Here is a 22,126-nt window from a genome sequence, read left to right as displayed (position 1 = left end):
ACATTTTCAAATGATCTCAGAAAGTGTGCTTGTGCATAGTCAAGTTTTTATTCTGTACAATAGCAAAACACCCTCAGCTTGTTTGCGCAGTTGAACAGACAGCACAGTTCAAGCAAAAGCTTTATGGGCAAGATAAATGGAAATAAATATATATACAAAAATATATTGTATTAGTCAATATCAACACATTGCACTTAACATTCCATCTCTACCTGAGGATTTAAGACATTTGACATCAAGGCCCCAAAGTAATCCCAAAAGGATAATTTTAACTATACTTCAAATACTGTGTGACATTCTCCAAATAATTTAGGAATCGTACCATTTAAGAAACAAATGATGCATAGACCGTTTGACCGCATTTAGATCAATGATGATTACAGAATTAATAAACAGGTTCTGAAATAGGTCACTATTTTGCATAAAAATGCCACAAAGGATATAACTAATCTGTTGTGCTAAGGAAAGCCACATGCAAGTCCTTTCCTGTGTGTCTTCACACTTGAGGGTCCTTTTGCATAGACAGATAACAGTTTAAACAAGCGCCCAGACACCATCCTTCTTACAAATTAAAAGTTAAGAGTAAAAAATTTATACTCGAAGAACTGGGAGCACAAACATGGCAGTTTGCAAATATTTGGACAATGACACAATTTTTGTCGTTTCACTCTGCACTCCAGCACATTGTATTTGAAGTAAAACAATGAATAAACAGCAACATATATGGACATAATTACCTTCAAATTAAATGTTGACAGTCTCCACTTTAACCTCGTATTCATGCCTTCATTTCAAATCCAATGTGCTGGAGAGCCAAAACTGCACGACTGTCCAAATACGTGCAGACTGAAATGTAGAGGAAGTGAGCAGGGGCTGCTCAGCCCGGCCAATCATTATTCAAGCGCATTGATCTGACAATCTACTCAGAATAAACAGACTGAAATAAAAAAAAACTTCAAGTACTTCCGAGATATAAAAATAAAACTACGTAATCATTCACTCAAAGGTCCAAATCAAAGAGTGCTTTTTCCATCAGCAACAAAGAACATCCAAAAATGGACCCTTAATGGACACCACAAGCGATACTTGCACAAAAAGAACTTTGATTTCGAAATGAAAATAGCCGTTGTTAATGTGGTCAGATCGATGCTAAACAGAAGCATTATTTGGTAGGCTTGCTCAGTCTCAGACACAGTAAATAATGGAAGCAGGTAGGGACCCAAAGCCAAAACACTGGAAGTTGAAGCCTCCCGTGCATTATTATCATTATTATCACCTGAAGAGCGGGAAATGGTCAGAGGCTTGCAGGCAGGTGCACTTGGAGTGCATGCTCTTCAGCTGCTGCGGTCTTCATGCAGTGCAGGCTACACTCCAAACACAACGGCCAATTCCAAATTTGGGAGGAAAAAAATGGCGGACGATACAAAGAAATAAACAGAATTACATAAATAATAAACAATACAAATCCCAAATGCAATGTAAAAATTATATTCTCTAGCGACAAATAAGTGAGGCCAACCCTCTGTGAAAAGTTGCAACTTGTACGCATTTAGCATGCAGTGTAAGTTCCAGCGATTCACATGATTTCAGGGCGATTGCTAGCTTTTACGAGGTCACGCTAGAACAGTGCTGCCTACCAAAACTGCGAACGGAAGATGGTGGGCGTTTGCATAAATGTTCACAGTTGTCCTATGGATAAGGGGGACCTGAGGTAGATTGTGAGCTATATTAGCAGGGCAGGCCGCAGTGCAAGGCCAGTGTCTTCACGCAGGGCCAGTGTCTTCAGGCAGGGCCTGGGTCTTCAGGCAGGGCCTGGGTCTTCAGGCAGGGCCTGGGTCTTCAGGCAGGGCCTGGGTCTTCAGGCAGGGCCTGGGTCTTCACGCAGGGCCTGGGTCTTCACGCAGGGCCAGGGTCTTCACGCAGGGCCAGGGTCTTCACGCAGGGCCAGGGTCTTCACGCAGGGCCTGGGTCTTCACGCAGGGCCTGGGCTCTGGTCCCTTGGCTCCGTCTCCTCCCTGCAGGCTTTCTTGGCCAGGCCCTGGCGGTTTGCTGCGATGAAGGCCCGCATCCTCTTCAGCGTCTCCCTCACTTTCACCGTCTCGTCCCCTGCGTCCTGCGCAGTCTCGCCGTCCTCCATGCTGGGACACTTCAGGAGGGACGGGTGGAGCGCATCCCCAAAGATCTTACTCAGCTTCCTCTGGAAGTATTTCTGCATCTTGAAAACCAGCGCAGATTCCTGAGAAGCGGGGGTTAAGAAAGATGTGGTAACGTGTGGATTTCTGTTCCTGCACAGCACTGTGCAACACAGGATATCTACAGCGCAACTGTGACAGTACTGGATAAATGAGAAATGAATCCAATAAACATTCAAGGTGCAGGTTTCATACCTCAGAATTCTTTGCCAGGGATTCCAGGAGAACCCATATGTCGGAGACGAACTCCGATGGGGTGCGATACGAAGGAGACAGCTTCCGAAGCAGCCGTCCACGAATCAGTGTGATGTCAATGTAATGTGAGGACAGCTGAACAACGGACAGAGTTCAGTTAAAATCCATTACGAACATAGAGCGATTCACTACCTTTGGAAGGCAGCCTAATTCATGTTTTGATTCTGCACGCGTGCATTGCTTTTAAAGCATATACCCACCTCCACTTTGCGATATAGGACACTGCTGTACTTCTTACACATCAGAGCGAGTAGGAGATGCTCACATTTCTGTCATCGTTGGGAGAAAGACCACATAAAGACTCAAGATGGAGCATCGCAGAACATGAACACACCATATACAAGGATACAGAGACTCAGGAGCTGACTTTGGGCCACTGTAAGACATACTTCTCATGCAACTACTGAACAAATTGCACAGCTAAAAACCTAGGGGACTGCCAAAAATCGTGCCAGTACAGACGAGGCTCCTGTTAGAGAGCAGAGGAGAGTCCCAGGAGTTATAATGACCAATTTAGGGACCTCAGCCAATGACAGCTCTTCTGCATTTTTAAAAGTGGGCTCTGCTCAGCAATGGCCAATTGCTGTGCATAAGGGCTAGAAGTGGAATGTGACACTGCAAGCTGCCGGGAGCATAAATGACAAAGGGTACCGTTCACATCAAAGATCAACTAGCAGCATTCATCACAGCTAGCCTCGCAATGTGAGAAGTGCAGCGGGACTGACTGGACAAACATACCTTCTGATCAAGGAGGCTGAGGGAGGGTCGTCTGGGTCTCTCATCACTGTACACGTCCTCTACGTCCGTCAGGTCCCGGCACAGCATGCACTGCCACTCCCCACTGCTAGTTAGGACAGAACCAGAGCGCACAGCAGAAATATGACGCAAGGTGGCAAGACAAAGACCCTCTCCAATGGGTATACCATGTGCAAGCTGAGGCCCCACAGAAATGCTGATCTTCCAAACAACAACAATGGACTGAATGACTACTCTGGCATAGCTAGCTAGTTACTGGCACAAAATTATGCAATAATTTGCTAGCTATCATAAGCTAGTTAGCAACTCATGTAGCCAGCCAACAAATCAATTAAAACCACAGAGTTTTTTTAAATAAAAAATTAAATTAAATTTGGTGCCAAACATAGGGCTAAGTATATCCAAATCCCACCAAAATTTGGAATATCCAATGTCCGCATGGTGTTGTCAGCTGCTTGTTTACACACCACAGACTACAGCCTAGCTCTCAAAGTGGAGGCGGAGGAAGACCTTTCATATGCGGCTTTGACTGCAATCTACAAGCACCCGATCGACCAGAATGAACTGCTAGATAGAGATGAACCCAAACCGAATGAACCCTCAATGCACCTGTCAGTAGCACACTGCCTTATGGAGCTACTGACCAGTCAGCACTGGCGCAGTCCAAATTTGATCCAAGGCCATGAGGCGCATCCATGCATACTGTAGTGCCTCATCCAAATAAGCCATCCAGCAAGCCCCTAACCCCCTCACATTTTGCTTAAAAATAAATAAATAAATAAATAAATAAACATCATGCAGGACAATGCTTTCCCAGTCTTTTTGGGGGTAAAGGCTGGCCCTGGTCTCTACTGAGTACAGGAAGACCAGCAACACGAGTGTCCCACCTGAGTGCGGAGCTGATTGGTGGGATATGGCAGTCCCTGTGGAAGCCCCTCCCACACTGCACGCACACAGTCAGACCCCCAGAAAGCCGACAAGCGGCGCAGCGCATCTGGACGGCCTTGTGGGAGCGACGGAGGCCGGAGCCCTCAGGCCTGGAGGTCAGGTCCAGAGAGACGGGCTGCTGCAGAGGGGGGATGGGAGGGGAAATTAACGACTGCATCACAGAGACCGAGGCAATGCAGGGGCTGAGCAGCAAAATATTAACATGAAATATGAGCACACATGCAATGAAATCATAGAAGAAAAAAAAGAACATGCCTTCAGAAAGGAATGAGGACGACAATGGGTGTTAGAGTGGAGGGAAGGTTAGCATGCACAGGTGAGGAGAGAAAGCTTTTAGGGAATCGATGAATGAACGGCTTTTCCAGTGAGACAGCAGTAGAGCTTGATCTACCTGCTGAGCAGAGCAGTGATTGGCTCCCTGATGAGACGTCCTGGGCTGAGTGGGGTTGGCAAGGGGGCCTCTAAGCACAATCAGCTTTGCCTTTGTCTGATCTGGCCGATGTGGAGCGGGCCTCCTCTTAGCAGCTTGAGCCGACTGGATGTCTGGGAACTGAGGTGACCGGGAGTCAAAATGCAACAGCTTTAAAGTAGCAAGCAGGTTAGGAATGCAAGCACATGCGCACACACAGGTGTATTTGCACAAGCATGCACGCATGCACATGCACACATGCAAACACACACATGCACATTTGGAACCCTGAAGTAGCTAAAATGAACGGAATAAAGAACCATAAGTCACTCTTTAATGGCTAATGTGCATAAAGATCCAGGCCCAGAACAGTTCAGCGCAGGATTGGTCCAGTCTTACCTGGTCATCGTCCTCAATCACCTGGAGCAGAATTTCGTCCTCAGTCACGCCGGGGAGCAGGCGGAACTGGGGCAGCGGTTGATCGGAGGGGGGGACAGTGACAGGCAGCCTCATCACTGAGACCAGGGGAAGCCAGTGCCTAGGACTGAGCACAGCATTAGTGCCAGCACTGCAATCACACACACACACAAACGCACACATGCACCCACGTTCACTCACACACACATGCACACGCAACGCCACACACACACACACACTACAATACACACTTGCTCACACATACACACACGTACATTGCGATCCGCAATTAATACCTGCTCACAGGTCTTCCAGATTCTTCATCTACACCAGAACCATTAAGGCAGGGAGAGACAGAGAATGGCATAGCAGTCAGTACACAGTACACTATTTTAGGGGAAATATGTACTGTTTTAAGTATATTTTTGTCCTAGGAGTCGTCATCCTTCAGCACGCATGAGCTGCATGATACTGCTTTGGAAATGTTGAAGTCATAACTATGACATTTGGGTTGGATCTAGTGCATGACCTAGTGATCTACCGTTTTTGGATATAATTTAACGGTTCAGAAAGTTATTATTTGCGATGGAGGATATTTCAGATACTGAAGTTCCAGCTGACCTACTGGCTTTAGAATGGCTGGTATACAGACCTGCACTCCACAGCAGTGTGTACAGAAATATCTCTTTAACACTATAAAACGGCTGCTGTGTTTAACTTGACTGGTATAAATTAAAACTGAAATGGGATGATACTGCAGGAAAAATAATGACATAATTATGACATAATAATGATAATGACAATAGAAATAATAATAGGTGGGTACTTCTTTCAGTGGGCACTTCAATTAATTCTATGGGAACTTTAGATTTTCATAAAAAGCCAAAACTCACTCTCGCTCTTGACGACTGTGTCAACACTGTCTTGACCATCTTCATCATCATCAGTCTTTTCTGTCTATTGAAGAGAAAAGAAACACCATGAAAATATGAAGCGAGGTCTGTCAGTATGAATGTACAGATGGCAGTCCCCTCTGACGAACCTACCTCCACAGGGGAGCCCCGATAGTCCACCTGGTCTGTCGGTGCGAACTCAGCACTGGGAGTTGTCAAAAGCAATTTTCGTAAAAGTGGGTTTTTGTCACACGCTTCAAAATCTGCCAGGGCGGGGTCACTAGAGGGCATTTCAAGTATTTCCTTTAAACTGGAAGGTAGCCAAGCAGTACATTTCTCCAACCGATGCACGGGAATTTGGATAGGCTGAGTTCTGGTGGGCGGGGCCTGCTGATTGACAGCTAACTCGGGGTTAGCGTTTCTCACGTCGGAGGCCTTGCCCTCTTCAGGTGGTGTTTTCATTGGTTGGAAGCGGGGTTCCTGTGCCTGCTTGCTGCCGTACTGAGTGGAGAACGGCACGCCGGGCGGATCCTTCCGGACTGTCAGAGCAGAGGTGAGGCGAGGCTGAGGACCGGACTGCACTCTAACTTCCTGTTCAGACAGACAGACACACAGAGGGTGATGTTTAAAAACAAAGACAGGACAAGGACAGGACTGCACTCCAACTTCCTGTTCAGGCAGACAGTGAGTGACATTTAAAAACAGAGAAGGCAGGACAAGCACAGGACTGCAATCTAACATCCCCTTCAGGCAGACAGAAGGTGCTGTTTAAAAACAGAGAACACAGGACATCCTAAACTCACAAAACAAATCACTGTCACTGGTTCACACATTTTAGCAGGGGAACGAAATTGGAACACAGTGTACTGGAGACACAGTATGACCGGCAGCCAGCGATCCGCACAGACGAAATGAACAGAGGCGCAGGTGGGAAAAGCGAAAACACCCGACAGCTATTGTAACAAGGGCCGTCTCGGGATGGGGGGGGCAACACTACGAATGACTGGGAACACTGCGACTCCATCAAAACTCATTCTCACAGTCCGTCTAATTGATAGTCAAAACAGCTGTTGCCATTTAGCCACCGGGCCATGATAGCGCTCAAGGACAAGGCCGGCCCTGCGGCTGCAGCGCGTCGGGCACGTGGAAACCCTGAGGGAGCCGCAGGAAAGAGGGCGGAGAGAGCGAGGGGAAGACACCCACCTCCCGCTTCTGGAGCGAGCAGCCGAAGGCGGGGTAGCCGGCGGCCGCGGACCGGGGCTGTGCGGTGGCCCACGCGCCGTGGCGGGCGCGGGCGGGGACAGCGGGGGAGTGACCCGAGCTCCACCTGGCCGCAGCGACGCGGGCGGCGATGTGAGCGCTGGTTCCGCCGGCGAACGAGGCGCACGCGTCTCCGGCGCCGCGGCCGGCCGGCGACTCCGCGGCGCGGGAAAGCCCCGCCCCCTCGGCCGGAGGCGGCCCGACGGGAGGCGCGGCGTCCGTTTCCGCCACGGTGGAGGTGGGCTCGTTCTCGGTGGCGGGAGGGCTGGGGTCAGCCGGCCTCTCGCAGCCAGCAGGGGGCGCCCTCTCGCACGGGGAATCGGCCGGCGCTTTGACGGGCAGGGCGCACGGCTGGGCCCTGGACTGCAGCTCCTCTCTGTCGGGCTCCACGGACAGGCCTTCAGCCCGAGGGCCCTGTGGGGCGGCGGGGGCTCCAGAGCGGCCGTTCCACTGCTCTGGGGAGGCCTCCAGGACGTTAGGGCCCAGCGGGAACAGGACCATGATTGAAGTGGGAGAGGGCGCGGGAAGGACAGAGACAGGGGGGGACTGACGCTCAGAGGCCGCAGCGAGGGAGGAGGGGGCAGGGGGCCCGACCACAGCCGGCTGCTGGGGGGGCTCCGGGGAGCAGGAGTTTGGCTGAGGGGCGACCGGTTTGATATTTTTAGGTTGGTAGGGATGGAAGGACCAGGTCAGCTTGTTCCTGCGCTTTCTGGAGGGCTGACTCTGAGACGTGAGCGGAGGGGGGACAGAGCCAGGGGAAGACGGAGCCGACGGTTGAGTGCAAGCGGAATAGGTGGGTGGAGGAGTGGAGAACAGGGAGTAATAAACTGAAGAGGGCGAAGACGCGGTGGAGGACTGAGAAACACACACTAAGGGGGCACAGGAAGTTACAGTAGAGACAGAGGGAGCAGAGGACTGAGGAGGGGAAACAGAGGACTGGCACACAGAGGTGGGGGTGATTTGGGGAGATGCGAGGGGGCTGGGGGAAGAAGAGGGGGTAGGAACGGTCGAAGAATAGGGTTGATAGGAGGAGGGCGGAGGATGAACATTCTGCCTCGGTACAGGGGGAGGCGAAGACTTCTTTGGAACAGAATCATGGTTTTTGCGGAAAAAAGGGACCTCGCTCGACACAATTTTACCTGCCAAAAAAGGGAACACACGACAGTAACAATATTTAACAGCAGCCCAGATGCAGTTAAATCAGGTCTAACTCAACTTGTTACGCCAAGTACACATTTTGCCCAAGAAAAAAATAATAGCTATAGGGTGAATTATTACTCATATTTGACAAATTTTAAAACGGTTTAATTTAGTAAAACAAACAGGTCATAAAGGTGTCAACATAACCAAGATCAACAAATTCAGGGCAGTAAGCCATAACAAAATAGAATTTACAAAAGATTTCAGTAAGATAGTCCAGAAACCCTTCCACTGACAAACCCAAAATATCTTAAAGGTTATAGATGTTTTTAGGCAAAAATACAATGATGCCTAATCATTGTATTGACCCAAATGAAGATGAATCATAACCCGAAATAACGTGCACTGGCAGGGGACTCTCGCATGCGTAACAAAGGTGGTGTAAACGCATGCCAAAGTGTGCTGTCGATTTGCGCACAGCGGGAAAACCTGCACAACTAAAGCTCTGTGGGGCTGGAAGCTGTGATGTACACCTCACACTCTTGTGCGCACAAATGGAGGGGAGAGCATACCGAACGCAGAGATCTGAAAGTAACCCTCCTGCTCGAAGTGCAATTTCACGTCAATCATAGAAGCCGGAGGCGTAGCACTTTGGGATAAAAGGTCCTGCAGCTGTGAATGGACCTGTAGGTGAGGAGGAGGAGGAGGAGAAATAAGGTTGTGACTCACAGCAGACCTCAGAAGGCTTTGTGATGTATGGCATACATGTTAAATATGTGTATTCACATATGATATGTCTGTGTCAGTGCGAGGCTTTGGTGCCACATAGACACAGCAGCGTGCAGGGTTACTGTACCTGTCTTTTACAGGAGAGCAGTGCTGAGTGGTTTTCCATCTGTAGGGCTCGCCCTGTGAAGGACAGGATGTATTCCTGTCTCTCCTCCAGCGTTCTCAGATTGTTCTGCCTCTCAGTGATTTTCTGTGCCTCACGCCCACACAAATCCTTAAAACAAATCGACCAACATGCCAATGTACGCGGTGCAATGCATGTACATCCGCACACCGGCAATGCATGTTCTGAAGATGTTACTATCTCTAAAAATGAAACCACAATGCAACAAATACAGAGCAAACACTTCACATTCGGAGCCAAATCCAGTGCATTTTCCATGAAGCTCTCCACCTCTCGCAAAGATGATTTTCAGGGAAAATGCACTTAAGAGCAGGTCTGGAGTCAACACTTTGTCATCAAAGACTTTTTTTTAGCTCCTCTTCAGAAAATGTTACCCACAGTAGCAGGGAACAAAAAAAAAATATGGCATGGTGAGGAAAGATTTTCTCTACAAGAAACGGGTACCTGAACATTCTTAAACAGCTCCGCTGTTCTCTTCATCAAGGCACAGCGGATATAGATGAGCATTTTTTGCAGTTTACTCTTCGTTCTGGATTTTATCTCCTCCAAGTCCTGCAGTCTGAAAGTTCATGCAGATACTGTTATTCATTAAAATTACAAAATTCATTGAAAATTGTACAACCAACTACTCTTTCTTAGATAGGCGAGGTGTAACCAGAGTATCCAGTGTAATTCAGAGACCTATAATGAAGAACAAATGTCCCCTGTAACCAAGACACAATATCAAATGGTTTCAAAGCAATATGCCATTGGGACAAAACTCAATTAAACCGTGGTATTTTATTGGAGGGCTCAAATTAGAAGCAATTTACCAAAGCGGGTGTACAGCCTGCAAGGTCGGGGGTGAAGTTGAACAAAGCTGTTTCTGCCACTATTATACAGTAGTTATGATTGGGTCCTGTGCACTTCGCTGGTGATTTTTTTTTGCTCAAGTTCATTGAGTCCCCCATCCATTTTTTGAATTTGTTTGGCTTCTGGCCCCCTTCGGTTTCTCTTGTTGTTTCCGTAGCACTCGTGCAAATTATTATTTTATAAACTTCACAAAAAAGCAGTAGACGATAGTGTCTTCAAAACAACACTAGCAAGTATACAGAATATACTTTCAGCTTTTGATGTTAAACTAAGCATCTTGAAGTGGCAGCCTAGCTACTGTATCTAGTTGTAGATATACTGGATGCATCAATCTTTTGTTTGTTAGCTGGCCTGGAGAAGGTTATTTATTAAGTGTATTCCATGATGACTTGACTGAAAATAATGAGTTGTGCAAGTCCATGTAGAGAGCACGAATGGGACAGGGTTCAGAACACCATGTACCTCCCATCCAGGTCCTGTAGGGTCTGCTTCACTGTCTCTCGCTGCAGTCTCACTTTCACCATCAGAGACTCAATCTCTTTCCTTTGGGCTGTTACTGCCTCATCTAGAAACTGATAGCTAAGGGGAAAATACAGAAGAAATGATAAAGCAGAGATGAAAGATGGCTTATTGGCACAAAAAGCCAATGGATGTCTTTAGATCATGTGCACTGCTGTTTGTGACTGGCATACCTGTGGTTCCTGTGATAGGTCAACTGACAATCTCGACATGTCAGCTGACTGCATGACACACAGAACAACTTCATAGGTTCTTCTCTGTGTGTGGGGCAAAACGAGGTGGGGATGAATCCTAGGGGGAAACATATAGTGGATTTTAGATTCACAGAACAGCAGTGACTTAAGTTGGTGTGCAGGTCTCCATCTCCTCACAACTTGCGTTACGCTTGACACCCGATTTCAACGGAAAAGGAGCAAACTTTTCCCGCTGCACGTGACGCTTTGCGATTCAAATACCTGTGGGCAGTTTCTGGGGCAGGACTGTGTGTTCACGGGTCACTCGGACCCTCTGATGTGCAGACACGCAAATGGAGCACAGGGCCTCACCACACTCCACACACCAGCTACTGATGGCTGTGTCCTCACACCCTGCACACTGAGAGGGAAAGAGAGGGGGAGAGAAATAGAAGGATAAATATATAGAGAGAGAGTGAAAAGCTAAAGATTATTTTTATATTAGATCATATTCTATTAAAATGAATGAAAATCAAAGTAATCACGGCAACGGTAATGATATAAACACAGTTTGTTAGAACATGGTGGTGTGTATATGAGTCAATATTTCAGTTGGATTACAGCATGTAGTGAATGCATGTAAAGTGCATGTACTTTGGAACTAGAAGATGGAACAATTGTTAACCATGAGGACAAATACTTGTTATTCAAGTCATGCATATACATTCCTCTGTAAGTGTGTGCAGTGAAATATTTGTTATTGATTAAAATGGAATATTATATAATAGTTATTGGTAAACTAACTGATGAAACATAAGTTTGACCTAGGCTGGGATTGGTTATTTTAAAGGGAAGATACATCAGGGTAGGAAGAGATCTGGTTGTATAAAAAGGATGTAAAACATAATGCAAGGAAACTCTCTATGTGTCTTTATGGTACTGGAGACCTCCCGTATCTATACATTTACTAGATATAGCAAATCAGTTCTTTCTAGGTCAGTATCCTTTCTCTTGCAACTCAAAGGTCTTCTGCACAAGACTGTTTCTCAACAGAAGTTACTTACAAAATTCCACTAAGTAAATGTTTACACTTTTCCCTCCTTCAACTGGGGTTCAAAGATTCTCTAGGTAGTATGCATCAGTGTACAAGGAGACCACTGTCTTTCCTTAGTTACAAATTCTTAGACATACCACAGAATACCTAGTGTTCTTCAGAGATCATCCCATAATCACATACATTTAAATATATTCTTGATATATATATATATAAATAAACCATCACTACAATGCAATAAAATACTGATATAGCTATAGGCAAGAGGAGTGTCTGAACCTGAAGCTCACCTTGGTAAGTGGATGAGTGCCTGGTCCAGTGGCAGAATCCTTTAGTAAGGGATTATCTGTGACCTCAAGGATATTATAAGACCTTTTGCAAGAGGGGCACTCTGGAGAGGTGTAGGAGAGGGATTGTTTTACACAGGAAAGACTCAATGAGCACAGATCACTTCATTTACAATGAACAATAGTAATGTATTCAATCAAGATTTGTCCTGAACTTAAAGTAAACACCTTTAACTTAACTTAAAGCATTACACCTTCTATTCACTCAATCATTGAGGTGAGTTAATTGTAGTGATTGCTGAACTCAAACTGTGGCTGTGAAGGAAAAAAAGTCAGTCAAAGTTCAGGACAAATATTAACTGAATCCCAGCCGACGTCTCCTCTCCAAAAACAGCAGTGGTGTGGCCCTCTTGCTAGTGGCACTAGATAGTTTTAAGATACACTATACAGACACATGCTAATTCTCTACTAATTACCTACCAAATACTTAGCATTGGTTTATTATATTCAGCCTTAAAAATAAACATGTCTGCATCTCACTTATTTGAAAATTCCCTTTTACCATTCTCAAAAAAGATCTCAAAAAGTATAGACTTCTTTGAAGAGTTGAATTGAGATGGAAATACAACGCAGAACAAAAAACTACCCAAGAGTTTTGTTAAGGCTACTGCAATAGTCATGACTCAATATCTTTAAAAATTTAAACCACTGAACAAAGTCACACTAATTCATGACATGTGACAATATTGCAATTTCAATACCCTATACAAATAAGCATACGTGATTGGATAAAACAATGCCTGGCCCATATGTTAAGCAATTATGTGGCTGGCCTATTGTGTTTGCATCCATTTGTTCCAGATGGTACAGTCCAATGAAAATTACACTCAAACACTGCTAGAATTCCTTACCTAGCAATCCCATGCAGCTAAACATCAGAGTAACGACTGATTATTCTGGATCGTTCTCCAGATTTGTCTCATCAGTCTTGCCAATTTATATTATGAGAGAAGGTAGGAGCCGATTTACTATTATGTTTTTTTTGTTTTTGTTTTTAAACTTGGCATAATTTATTTCAGTATGTTATTTTTGTCGGACCATGCTGCCACAATTTATTGTCCATTGAGACAGTAAAATGAACACCGGTCTTCTGTTTTAGGTTAAAGGGTTAGAAATATGGATGGGATGGGACTGACTGACAAAATACAGGTGCATTATTGCTTGCAAAGCTATTACAGTGTCCACAAACACAGCTGTTATAATAAACGCAACTGGAGTTAAATGTGCAAAAATCTCCAATGACTGGGATAAGCAGAACCCCCACCTACATAGCTAAATCCAGCATTCAATGTCCGATTAAGTTGCATTCAAATTGAGGATAGATGTTCATGTTCGAGTAGTCAGTGGAGCTGGACATTCATATTTTAATTCATCTCAATACATTCCTTCCCACAAGCTTCCAATGACTACTCTAGTGAATGTTTACATCTATAATAAGACACTCAGTCATAATGTAGCTTACCTCTCTTGCTTTCCCCAACACCCGCTATTGGTATGCACACTTTACACACAGAATGCAAACAAGGAAGAAGTTGAGGACTTCGATTAGGCCTGCATATTGTCCCACAAGCGGCGCATTTTTCGTAAGAATGAGCTGCTGGAGCTGGTATAACGGGTGACACTGTCTCAACACCCTCTGCAAGAGGTGCGACAGCACTTCCACGATCGACGGAACACATTTCTCATAAGAGAACGAACAAAATCAAATTTTACGCAGAGGAATTTCAGCGATAGCCAGCTATGTCAGTTAGCTAGCATTAGCCCGGTAACGTTAACGTACATATTTTCAGTCCGGCATGTGTAAGGAGAGTCCAACACAGTTCAGCTGCTAAAGTTTTCTACAGAAAGACCATGGACTCATCTCATAATATGCGTTACAAGTAGACTATGACAATTTGCATATCTGAAATTTATTTGGGCCCTTTCCACTTCCACTATTCGTGACAATAATTAAGTTAGCTAAAATGCTAAGTTATCAGCTATAGCTAACGAAAAAGTTTACGCGCGAATGCTTTGAACATAATCTCTCACGATTTACTCAAACGTCCAATCAGAGAACCTACAAACAGTTCACAGAATGTACTGTCAAATAATTTAATTAAACTTTAAATAAACTAGCTACAACACGACACCAAATGAAACCCTTCACGCACTATAGCAAACTAGCTTGTTAGGGGATCTCTAGCACCTTTATCCCGACCAATCCGTAAACTAAGAGGTGGAGTTCTGGGTGTACGTCACAGTCCAGGCAGAGACCGAGCAAGGCCGCTGAAAATCGTGGATATGCAGCGCGTGTGGTAGCGTTCGACCTTTTTCTACGGTCTATGGGTTCGACCATGAACGCGTTGGGATTAATTGGGTTGTCCAAATTAGGGTGGGTATTGGATTGGCAATACAAAGCCCCGTGTTGGGCGCCAACTTCCGCCAAGTTATTTCTTTTCCACTAACAGCCGAGAGCCAGCTCCACAGAAGGCTCTTATTGTAATCAAGCCCTTGAATCTGTTGTCAGAAAAAAGCTGATCCAGAGGTACAGTAGTTCTTGTTTGATTCCACGGGTTGCTTAGTTATGGTAAAATTTTAATAAATCAACGAATGACTAGCTTTTATGCCTCAAAGTGAGCCTCTTCGTTTGAACTCAAAGGAAAACGCACTTTCAGAAATGAATGTACAGTGTAGGTACATTTTTATCCTTTAAGAAACAAATTTCCCAAATGTATTGGAAGTACAATAGAATGTTATATTCGGGTACTAATAATTACCTTTTACAAGCAAAGAAGGTACATATTCATGTATTGCTGGCTAGGGGTGCAATTTTAGGTAGCCTACCTATAGGATACCACTCCAGTGACAAGTGTTTTTTTTCTGAGATTGCATAAAACCTTTTTTTGTTGTGTAGGTATGTACTGAAATGATATGCTAAAGAGACAAAACTTGAAAAAACAACACATTTTTAGTGAAAATAATTGCAGAAACTGTGATATGACATTTTGATATTACACAGCGGTGGTGACCTTCAGTTACAAGAACCTCCACTCCACTTGATAATTTCAGTTGCTTAAGGCACTACATACACAGCAGACAACATTCATAAATGTCGCAAACATCTCTTTTCCAAAGTCTGCACATTATGTTCAAGAGCACATTTATAGGCTATAAAAAAGCAAACATACAATCATAGCCAAGCAGAATAATTTATGCTGTAAATATAGCTCCTCCAAAATGTTCCCATTTCTTCTTTTAAGTTCTGTTTTGATCTCAGTGCTCAGTGCAGTTCTTTCTCACTTGGATGTCCTCAACACAATTTGCTGTGATTGAAAAGGTTTTTCATATTCTCAAATATCTTCTGCTCTTGCTGAGTTTAAATAATCTTTCATAAAGGGCCTTTCAGCTGTACCATTTGTTGGTTTTGTTTTTAAAATGAAGAGTAAATTCTGAGTCTAATTATATTTTTTTACCCAGAGGCCCCATCTGTTTGTACTTTAAATGAAATGAGTCAAGGGCAATATTTCATCTTCAAATTATACACATAGAAAGATGCACATGCTTTTTATATAAATTGAAAAGTCCTGTAACTGACAACACAGCTTACTATTGTAAGAATGACTGAAAATTCTTTTTTTTTTAAAAAGAGAGAACAGACAGTCCACCCTTATTATGTATTTCTAAAGCTTTATTCAGACAGGGGGGAACAAAGAGGGTTACATAGGGATAGGATCACAGTACAGAGGGTGCTATGGGGATTTGTAAGTGGGTAGAGTTGGCTGCCCTAGGGACTGTGCCAAACAATCTCGCCCAACTATTTAAACCATGCACTTGCATAGATCCCAAATTTTTTTAACTTCTGTTTTTCCCTTCGATTCATACATGACCTAGCGTATTTTCAATACGAAATCTTTCAGTAACGACTGTACCATTACTAACAATGTGATTATTTTCTCAGTCTACAGAGGTGACAGAGATCACCAGCTTAAAAGTGAGTCAATTTGAAGTAAGTTCTTGTTTTCTTTTCCTCTCAGATTCATACACAGACCTAGCTGTATTTTTCAAATAACGAAATACTTTGTGTATGTTTAATGAGTCTGTAGCCGTAATCATATACGGTAAATATGAATATGAAATATATTTTCCTCAATCTACACTGAGAGCTTACAGTGAGATCTATCCAGTGCTTTAAAAAAAGGAGGAGTCAATTTGAAGTAATTAAACTAGAAACAATTAATTAATAAACCACTTATGTGTGGCAAGCATTTAAGTGCTTAAAACAGGAGTAGGTTTTTTCTTGTGTTCACACTGAGAGACACATTGGTAAGAGTATACTTACAAATAGGTGTGCAACAAGAACATTGGGTGTTCTGCCCAATACGGTTGAGGCAAAATTATTTTGTTGCCTGGGTGCAGACAGTCATTTATCCCTCTGGCCGACTACCTGTTTTGTTAGAATTCCAGCTGTGCTCCTCCTCATCCTGTCATCCTGGGACGAAATAGCACCCATTATTACCCTCCTACTGGGAGCAATAGACCCGCCTACGGAAATTCCCATCTGGTTGCCTGCTATCCTTAGGGGTGTAACATGGGGTGCCTGAAAGATAAAAAATTATATCCATTGTTGTAAACTGTGTTGCAGTGTGCTCAGGAGGTGCCTCCCTATCAGGGCCCTGGCCAGAAGTTTAAGTAATGAACCGAGCATCCAGACAGTGATGAAAAACTGCATTGTGTGAGAAAGTACATGTGTGGTTGTTTGAGATATGTACATATTTTTAATTGATAAATGTGGTCATATATACATGTGTGGTTGGTAATGTGTAGGGATGGAGGAAATGAAAGTGTATGTTAGTATATAGGCTATAGCCGCGTTTCCACGGCAGGAACTTTACCCCGGAACTAGGAACGTTTTGAGGAACTCAGTGTGTTTCGACCGCAGGAACTAGATTCTAAATTTAGTTCCGGGGGCTTTATTTTACCCCCAAAAAAGTTCCTGCTCGGGGGGTAGTACTTTCCAAAAGTACCGGAACCTTTGGGGTGGGGCGCAAGCGCTGAAAATTTCTGATTGGTTGACTACTTGCAGTGTTTTATTTCAACCGCCAAAAATCTAAAAATCTAGAGCCGCAAACCGATTTATTTTCATAATAACTTCAAATCAAACTTGTATGTTATGCGGCACAGCAGCCTAGTTTTGGTATAGCCTGCCAACGTCTTGGTATTATAACGTCTGCTCTTCTGTTCTTTTCTTGCTTTAGTATTCGTTTTATAAAATGCTAAGCATTCGTGCTGGGACAGCATATTACGTACCAAAACATTCAAACGGATTAATTCGGTTGCTGAATATTTTCTTCTGGATTTTCTTTGTTAGCCCGTTGTAATTGACTCAAAACGTTTGATACAGTTATGTGAGGTATGCGGTAGTTCTGCGTAATTCACATTGGTGATACAGTAAAATCAAACTGGAAATCACCTTCCGCACTTTTTGTCAGGGTAAAATAACAGGTTAATTCTAGTAATCGTCCCTTTAGCTTTTCCAGACTGCCGTAATTTTACTCTGCTATTCTTCAATTCCACAAAAAGACCAGGAAGGCTATGGACTAATTTATGGTGCATGGTTCGCATCTGGAGGGCACACTTCGCTGCTCGGCTAGCAGTAACTTCGAAGGAAAACAAACGGTGGCTGGACCACTGCTAATTTAAATTTTTACACAAGTCCGAGTTTTCGTTCTATTCTTGTCATTTTGCGATTAGCCTATATGGAATTGACGATGAGAAAGTAATCAAACAGCAAATTGTTTACAACGTGTGCATGTTTTCTGCTGTTATTGCCAGTTATATTGGAAATGTGAATGCATTCTGTCGCCTCGGATGTCAAGACAAGTGAATGTTCGCATAAAAACAATGAATGTGTTTGAGAGAATATATAAAACAGTTACAATCTGACTATTGGCCTGTTATATCCTATTTGTTGCATAACAACGGTCCAAGTTCAACTACCAACGACAGTTTTGCTTGACAACGGTAAAATATGCCCAAACGGCTGCAGAAGAATATTTCAATTCCAGGTGATTAAATCGATAAAAATCAATAAATACAAAAGTAACCATATATAGTCATTGTTGGTAACCCGTTGTATATAAGTGGAATAAACCCCTCCGGGCTGTCCCGGTTATTAGAAAATAATGTAGGCTACTTCGGTGGTAGTATGGGGTTACAGAAGAAATCATAGGACAGATGGACCGACGACAACGTCGCTTTTTCATACGTCAGTGGGCTAATTTGCCTAATCTTCGCGGGACTTTAGACCGCGGTGGAAACGCAGACAACAGTGGGCTGAAGGAACCTTTTAGTTCCTTGAAAAGTAGTTCCTGGGACTAAAAGTTCCGGGTACTTTTGGTGGAAACGCGGCTTTATTCTGTGCAGGAGGGGATGGATAATTACCATGCAATTCCTTTGTCCCTGTTGGGGGGATTTATGGTAATGGGTCAGCAGTGGGGGTTACACTACTATCCTGGCAGCCTGGGCCACAACGTGGAATGTAGGAAGATGGTATTTAAAGGAAGCCCAATTATTAATACAGGGAGAACTGCTTAAAGGGATAGTTTACCCCTTTTTGATCTGATTAAGGGAGGTTTTGATTAAGTTTTGCTGCATGTTTTTGTGACTGGCACAAACACTGTTTGAGATGAAGAAGAGTAGCTGCTTTGGAGTTAGCCTACTTCAAGTGAATTTTCTATAGACCACAAATCTCCAAATGCCCTGCTGGCCACCATTATAAAGCCTGCAGTTTGTCAGAATCTTCTGCAAGTATCTAAAATATTCTTCCTGATACTAGCCTGGGCCAATTGAAAACATACATTAAAACATAAGAAGAAAAAACCTACCTTTAAGTCGGAGTCGGTGTGCGGTTGTCAGGCAGTTTACTATGAGTGCTCAGGAGAGAAGAGTGACTGATACAGAGCTCACTGTTCCGGCTTCAGCTGCTGTTCTTGTAAAGACAACATACAGGGAGCTTTTATAGAACATTAGCGTTATAACACTATTAAGGTTCTAAACAAAATGGTTGGTGGCTTTAAATATCATGTTGCTGGGTGTGGGAGAAAAATCAGTTTTATACACATTTTGCTTATACAGAGTGCCAATATGTTTCATCATGTGTGCTTGAAATAATATGTCTATTTCTGTGTGCCAATAAATGCTTGAGCAGTAACGGTAAATTGTAAAAAGAGGAACCTGCCCTGTCTCGGGCAGGAAACATAGTATGAAACCATCAATTTAGGGAAACCAAAAAAACTTGCAAGACGTGCTGTTTGTGCCTTTTGAATGTCTTTAGAACAAACTGATTTTTATTTTACTATAGTATGTCATTAATAATGTTACCCCATCATTTTTGTCTTCTCAACCATCTTATTTTGGTGGTCCACTGATATTTTGCCAATAAACAAGTTCATTATATAAGGTAATATGGATGATAAGATTGCAGAGCTGGAAGTATATGAAGATCTGACCTACCCCACCTTAGGGTGGAGTCATCCAACAGCACCACTTTGAGTGTTTTCTGGGTGTACTCTCTTCAGCTGAATAAAGCAACTCTGATTGAATCCATCGCTGCCTCGTGGACAGTCTGTTCTTTGTGAGAGACAATCATTTCCACGACACTGGGCAAACATGCACAATATTTTATATTTATTCACGCCATTTCACCATTAAGAACATTGCATATATAAAAATACTGAGTAGTTCCTTGTTTCATTAAATCCAATGTTTGGCATTGTTCCAGGAAATGCTTTAATGAAATACAATGGATAGGCAACAGATGGCTGTTTCAGTGTAGTTGCAACATATGAGGAGTATTAGTGCTTTCTTGGGGTACATCAGAATCGTGGGACTTGAATGCATTAATCCTTGTTTATTTATCTTTCAGAAAACACAATAATTGATTAATAATCATTACACATGGGTCAAGACAGGTTGAAAACCACACCCCTATGCCATGCATCATACTCTAAAATGCACAAGGCCTTGAGGGGTGCCTGCTCTGGTAGCTGACTGATCTTCCTGCTGGGAACAGACATTTTATGATCTAAGAGAAAGTCTGAGTTCATGACAAGCCCAGGTACAGAAATAGCATGTCATTCCTGTTTATGAATATATCCATATATTGCAGACTTCACAAAAAAGCCTTAGAAATGTGGCAGTGCTCACTAATGAGGGAGAGAGGTTTCTCTAGTTTCTGTCACCATCTTGACTCCAGTCCCCATGTCCTCTCACACATCTGGGAAACATGCGTCTGGATTTCCACCTTTCATGTCAAATACAGGAATGTGGGAAAAGCATTAATTGCAGGGGGGAGTTAAGGTTTGTTTATGATCACCTCTACTCTAACGACTGTAGCTTTCTTCCTCTTTTTTGAAAATAGTACTGTCTATGACTTCTCCTGATTCACTATCTGGCTACAAGTCAACTAAGCTGCCTAATTGAAAGCCATTTGATGCATGCGACTCACCAAGTTTGAGTCCGGTCCCAGGTTTACTGTTCTGGTGGTTTCTTATAACTGGCTAAATGACACAAAACAACAACGTGTGGTGCCCTATGTCCAAATCTAAACTATAAAGTGTCTCAAAGATTTTATCATGTGTGCATACACGTGCTCCAATGGTGACTCCATGAAACGCTTGAAATCTGTGCTCAGACACTCCCCCCCTCACACACAGGTGTACAACTATTGTTACCTTGAAACTGTACAGTGGTACAGTATCTATGGTGAGCATGTGAAATACAAGAACAGGTCAAGTGGCTCCAACAAGTACAATTAAACTTTCTCCACTTCAGTCTTTCTCATAGGCGTGCACTATGCAAGACACATCTAGAACCTTTTAGGACTTTTTGGGAATGGACATTATATTTCATTTACAAACATCAAATATCAGGTTTCAGCCAGTTTGAGTCTTTCTCATGTTTTCTTTTCTCAATTTATTGTACTTAACATGTTAATTTACAGAAACCATACACTGCAGCACTTACAAACTATTCTCTGCATTTATTTTCATTCTTCACCTCAGCCGGATTAAAAAATAATACCCGTCTTCTTTTCACTTGGCAGTCCACCAACTGTGTATATAAATCACTGCATCTGGAGTAAGTGAGTAGGAGAAAAGCAGAAGGCTAGTATCTAACAAAAAATAGGCACTGGACTGTTTATGAACAATATTTCATTAACTTATTTTACTTTCGAGAAGTTTATTCTTCTTACAAGCTATGTCTGTTTCAGTCACTAAAGTGTTGTTTTACTAAAAAGTGTACTAAAAGCCTATACTTTGTGCTTTATTTAACACTTCCCAGAACATTTAAGAATAAAGTGGTTCAATGTTTCAGTGTTTTATGGTTTTATACCCTTTTCCTCTTGCCACATAAACTACACTGCCATCATTGTACCCCCACAGTCAGGCCTGGTTGATCAAAGCTCTTGTGATGTTTTCTTTTGGGCAGGGGGCTTCTCCGGGGGGGGTGTCGATGGTGACGGCGCGCAGCTCCTCGTCCTGGGACAGACTGCTTTCTGGCGAGGTGGAAAAGCCGCTGGTCTCCGCTTGAATCTCCTGGGCTTTCCGAGCGCAAATGTCCAGAAAAGGCTGGGGGTCGTGGTCGCCAGAGTCAGAGCTGTCCCGCGCTGACCTGTCCTGGTACACCATGTCTGGCTCACTGATGGAAAAGGTTTGCACAATCAGTCTTACACTCACCATCGCCAAGCATATTGCATCCCTTCTCGTAAGTTATTCATCTTATTTTTAAAATAAAAATTTGCTTACGTGACAATTGCAATCATGCTTAACCACATCCATAGGTTCCACAGTTATGCTGTCAGTAGTACTAATCTTCGAGTCACAAATTGGGAGCCCCTTTTCCACCAACTGCATTACATCAAAGTGCAGTTTGCTACCAACTGCCAAGTCTTTTTCAGATAAAATCTATTTTATACTGTACTTGGGGTGCTGTACTTAGAATGCACTGGATACAGA

The 22,126-nt window shown here is 43.5% G+C and overlaps 2 protein-coding genes and 1 long non-coding RNA gene across 5 annotated transcripts in view; 1 reads left to right on the top strand and 2 right to left on the bottom strand.

Annotated features, from left to right (window-relative positions):
- Positions 1 to 29: 29 nt before the first annotated feature.
- On the bottom strand, positions 30 to 14,337 carry trim33l (tripartite motif containing 33, like). 3 transcript variants are annotated; one of them, XM_064352992.1, is made up of 19 exons: positions 13,591 to 14,337; positions 12,072 to 12,172; positions 11,010 to 11,148; positions 10,728 to 10,845; positions 10,498 to 10,614; positions 9,628 to 9,742; positions 9,127 to 9,273; positions 8,843 to 8,954; positions 7,074 to 8,269; positions 6,024 to 6,461; positions 5,871 to 5,934; positions 5,274 to 5,301; positions 4,960 to 5,104; positions 4,543 to 4,701; positions 4,091 to 4,266; positions 3,186 to 3,291; positions 2,648 to 2,716; positions 2,388 to 2,522; positions 30 to 2,236 (listed from the first exon to the last, which is right to left on the bottom strand). In XM_064352992.1, the coding sequence occupies exons 1-19, from the start codon at positions 13,805 to 13,807 to the stop codon at positions 1,973 to 1,975; spliced, it is 3,846 nt and encodes a 1,281-aa protein (XP_064209062.1). In that variant the 5' UTR covers positions 13,808 to 14,337; the 3' UTR covers positions 30 to 1,972. The 3 variants fall into 3 exon arrangements, with proteins under 3 accessions (XP_064209062.1, XP_064209049.1, XP_064209056.1); XM_064352979.1 differs by having other exon boundaries at positions 4,091 to 4,269; positions 13,591 to 14,335; XM_064352986.1 differs by having other exon boundaries at positions 3,186 to 3,288; positions 4,091 to 4,269; positions 13,591 to 14,335.
- A 45-nt stretch (positions 14,338 to 14,382) lies between these two features.
- Positions 14,383 to 22,126, top strand: part of LOC135264273 (uncharacterized) — a 12,883-nt gene continuing 5,139 nt past the window's right edge. Inside the window, exons 1-2 of the long non-coding RNA XR_010332648.1 lie at positions 14,383 to 14,655; positions 21,600 to 21,821. This is a non-coding gene — a long non-coding RNA (uncharacterized LOC135264273). The remainder of the gene's footprint in view (positions 14,656 to 21,599; positions 21,822 to 22,126) is intronic.
- Positions 19,870 to 22,126, bottom strand: part of dcst2 (DC-STAMP domain containing 2) — an 11,948-nt gene continuing 9,691 nt past the window's right edge. Inside the window, exon 15 of the mRNA XM_064353044.1 lies at positions 19,870 to 21,809. Coding sequence (XP_064209114.1) covers positions 21,554 to 21,809 — 256 coding nt within the window. The 3' untranslated portion in view covers positions 19,870 to 21,553. The remainder of the gene's footprint in view (positions 21,810 to 22,126) is intronic.

The sequence above is a fragment of the Anguilla rostrata genome, chromosome 1 (genome assembly GCF_018555375.3).
Source record: "Anguilla rostrata isolate EN2019 chromosome 1, ASM1855537v3, whole genome shotgun sequence".
Taxonomy (NCBI): domain Eukaryota; kingdom Metazoa; phylum Chordata; class Actinopteri; order Anguilliformes; family Anguillidae; genus Anguilla; species Anguilla rostrata.
The sequence above is the reverse complement of the archived record's forward strand: the minus strand, read 5'-3'. Positions and strand labels throughout refer to the sequence as shown.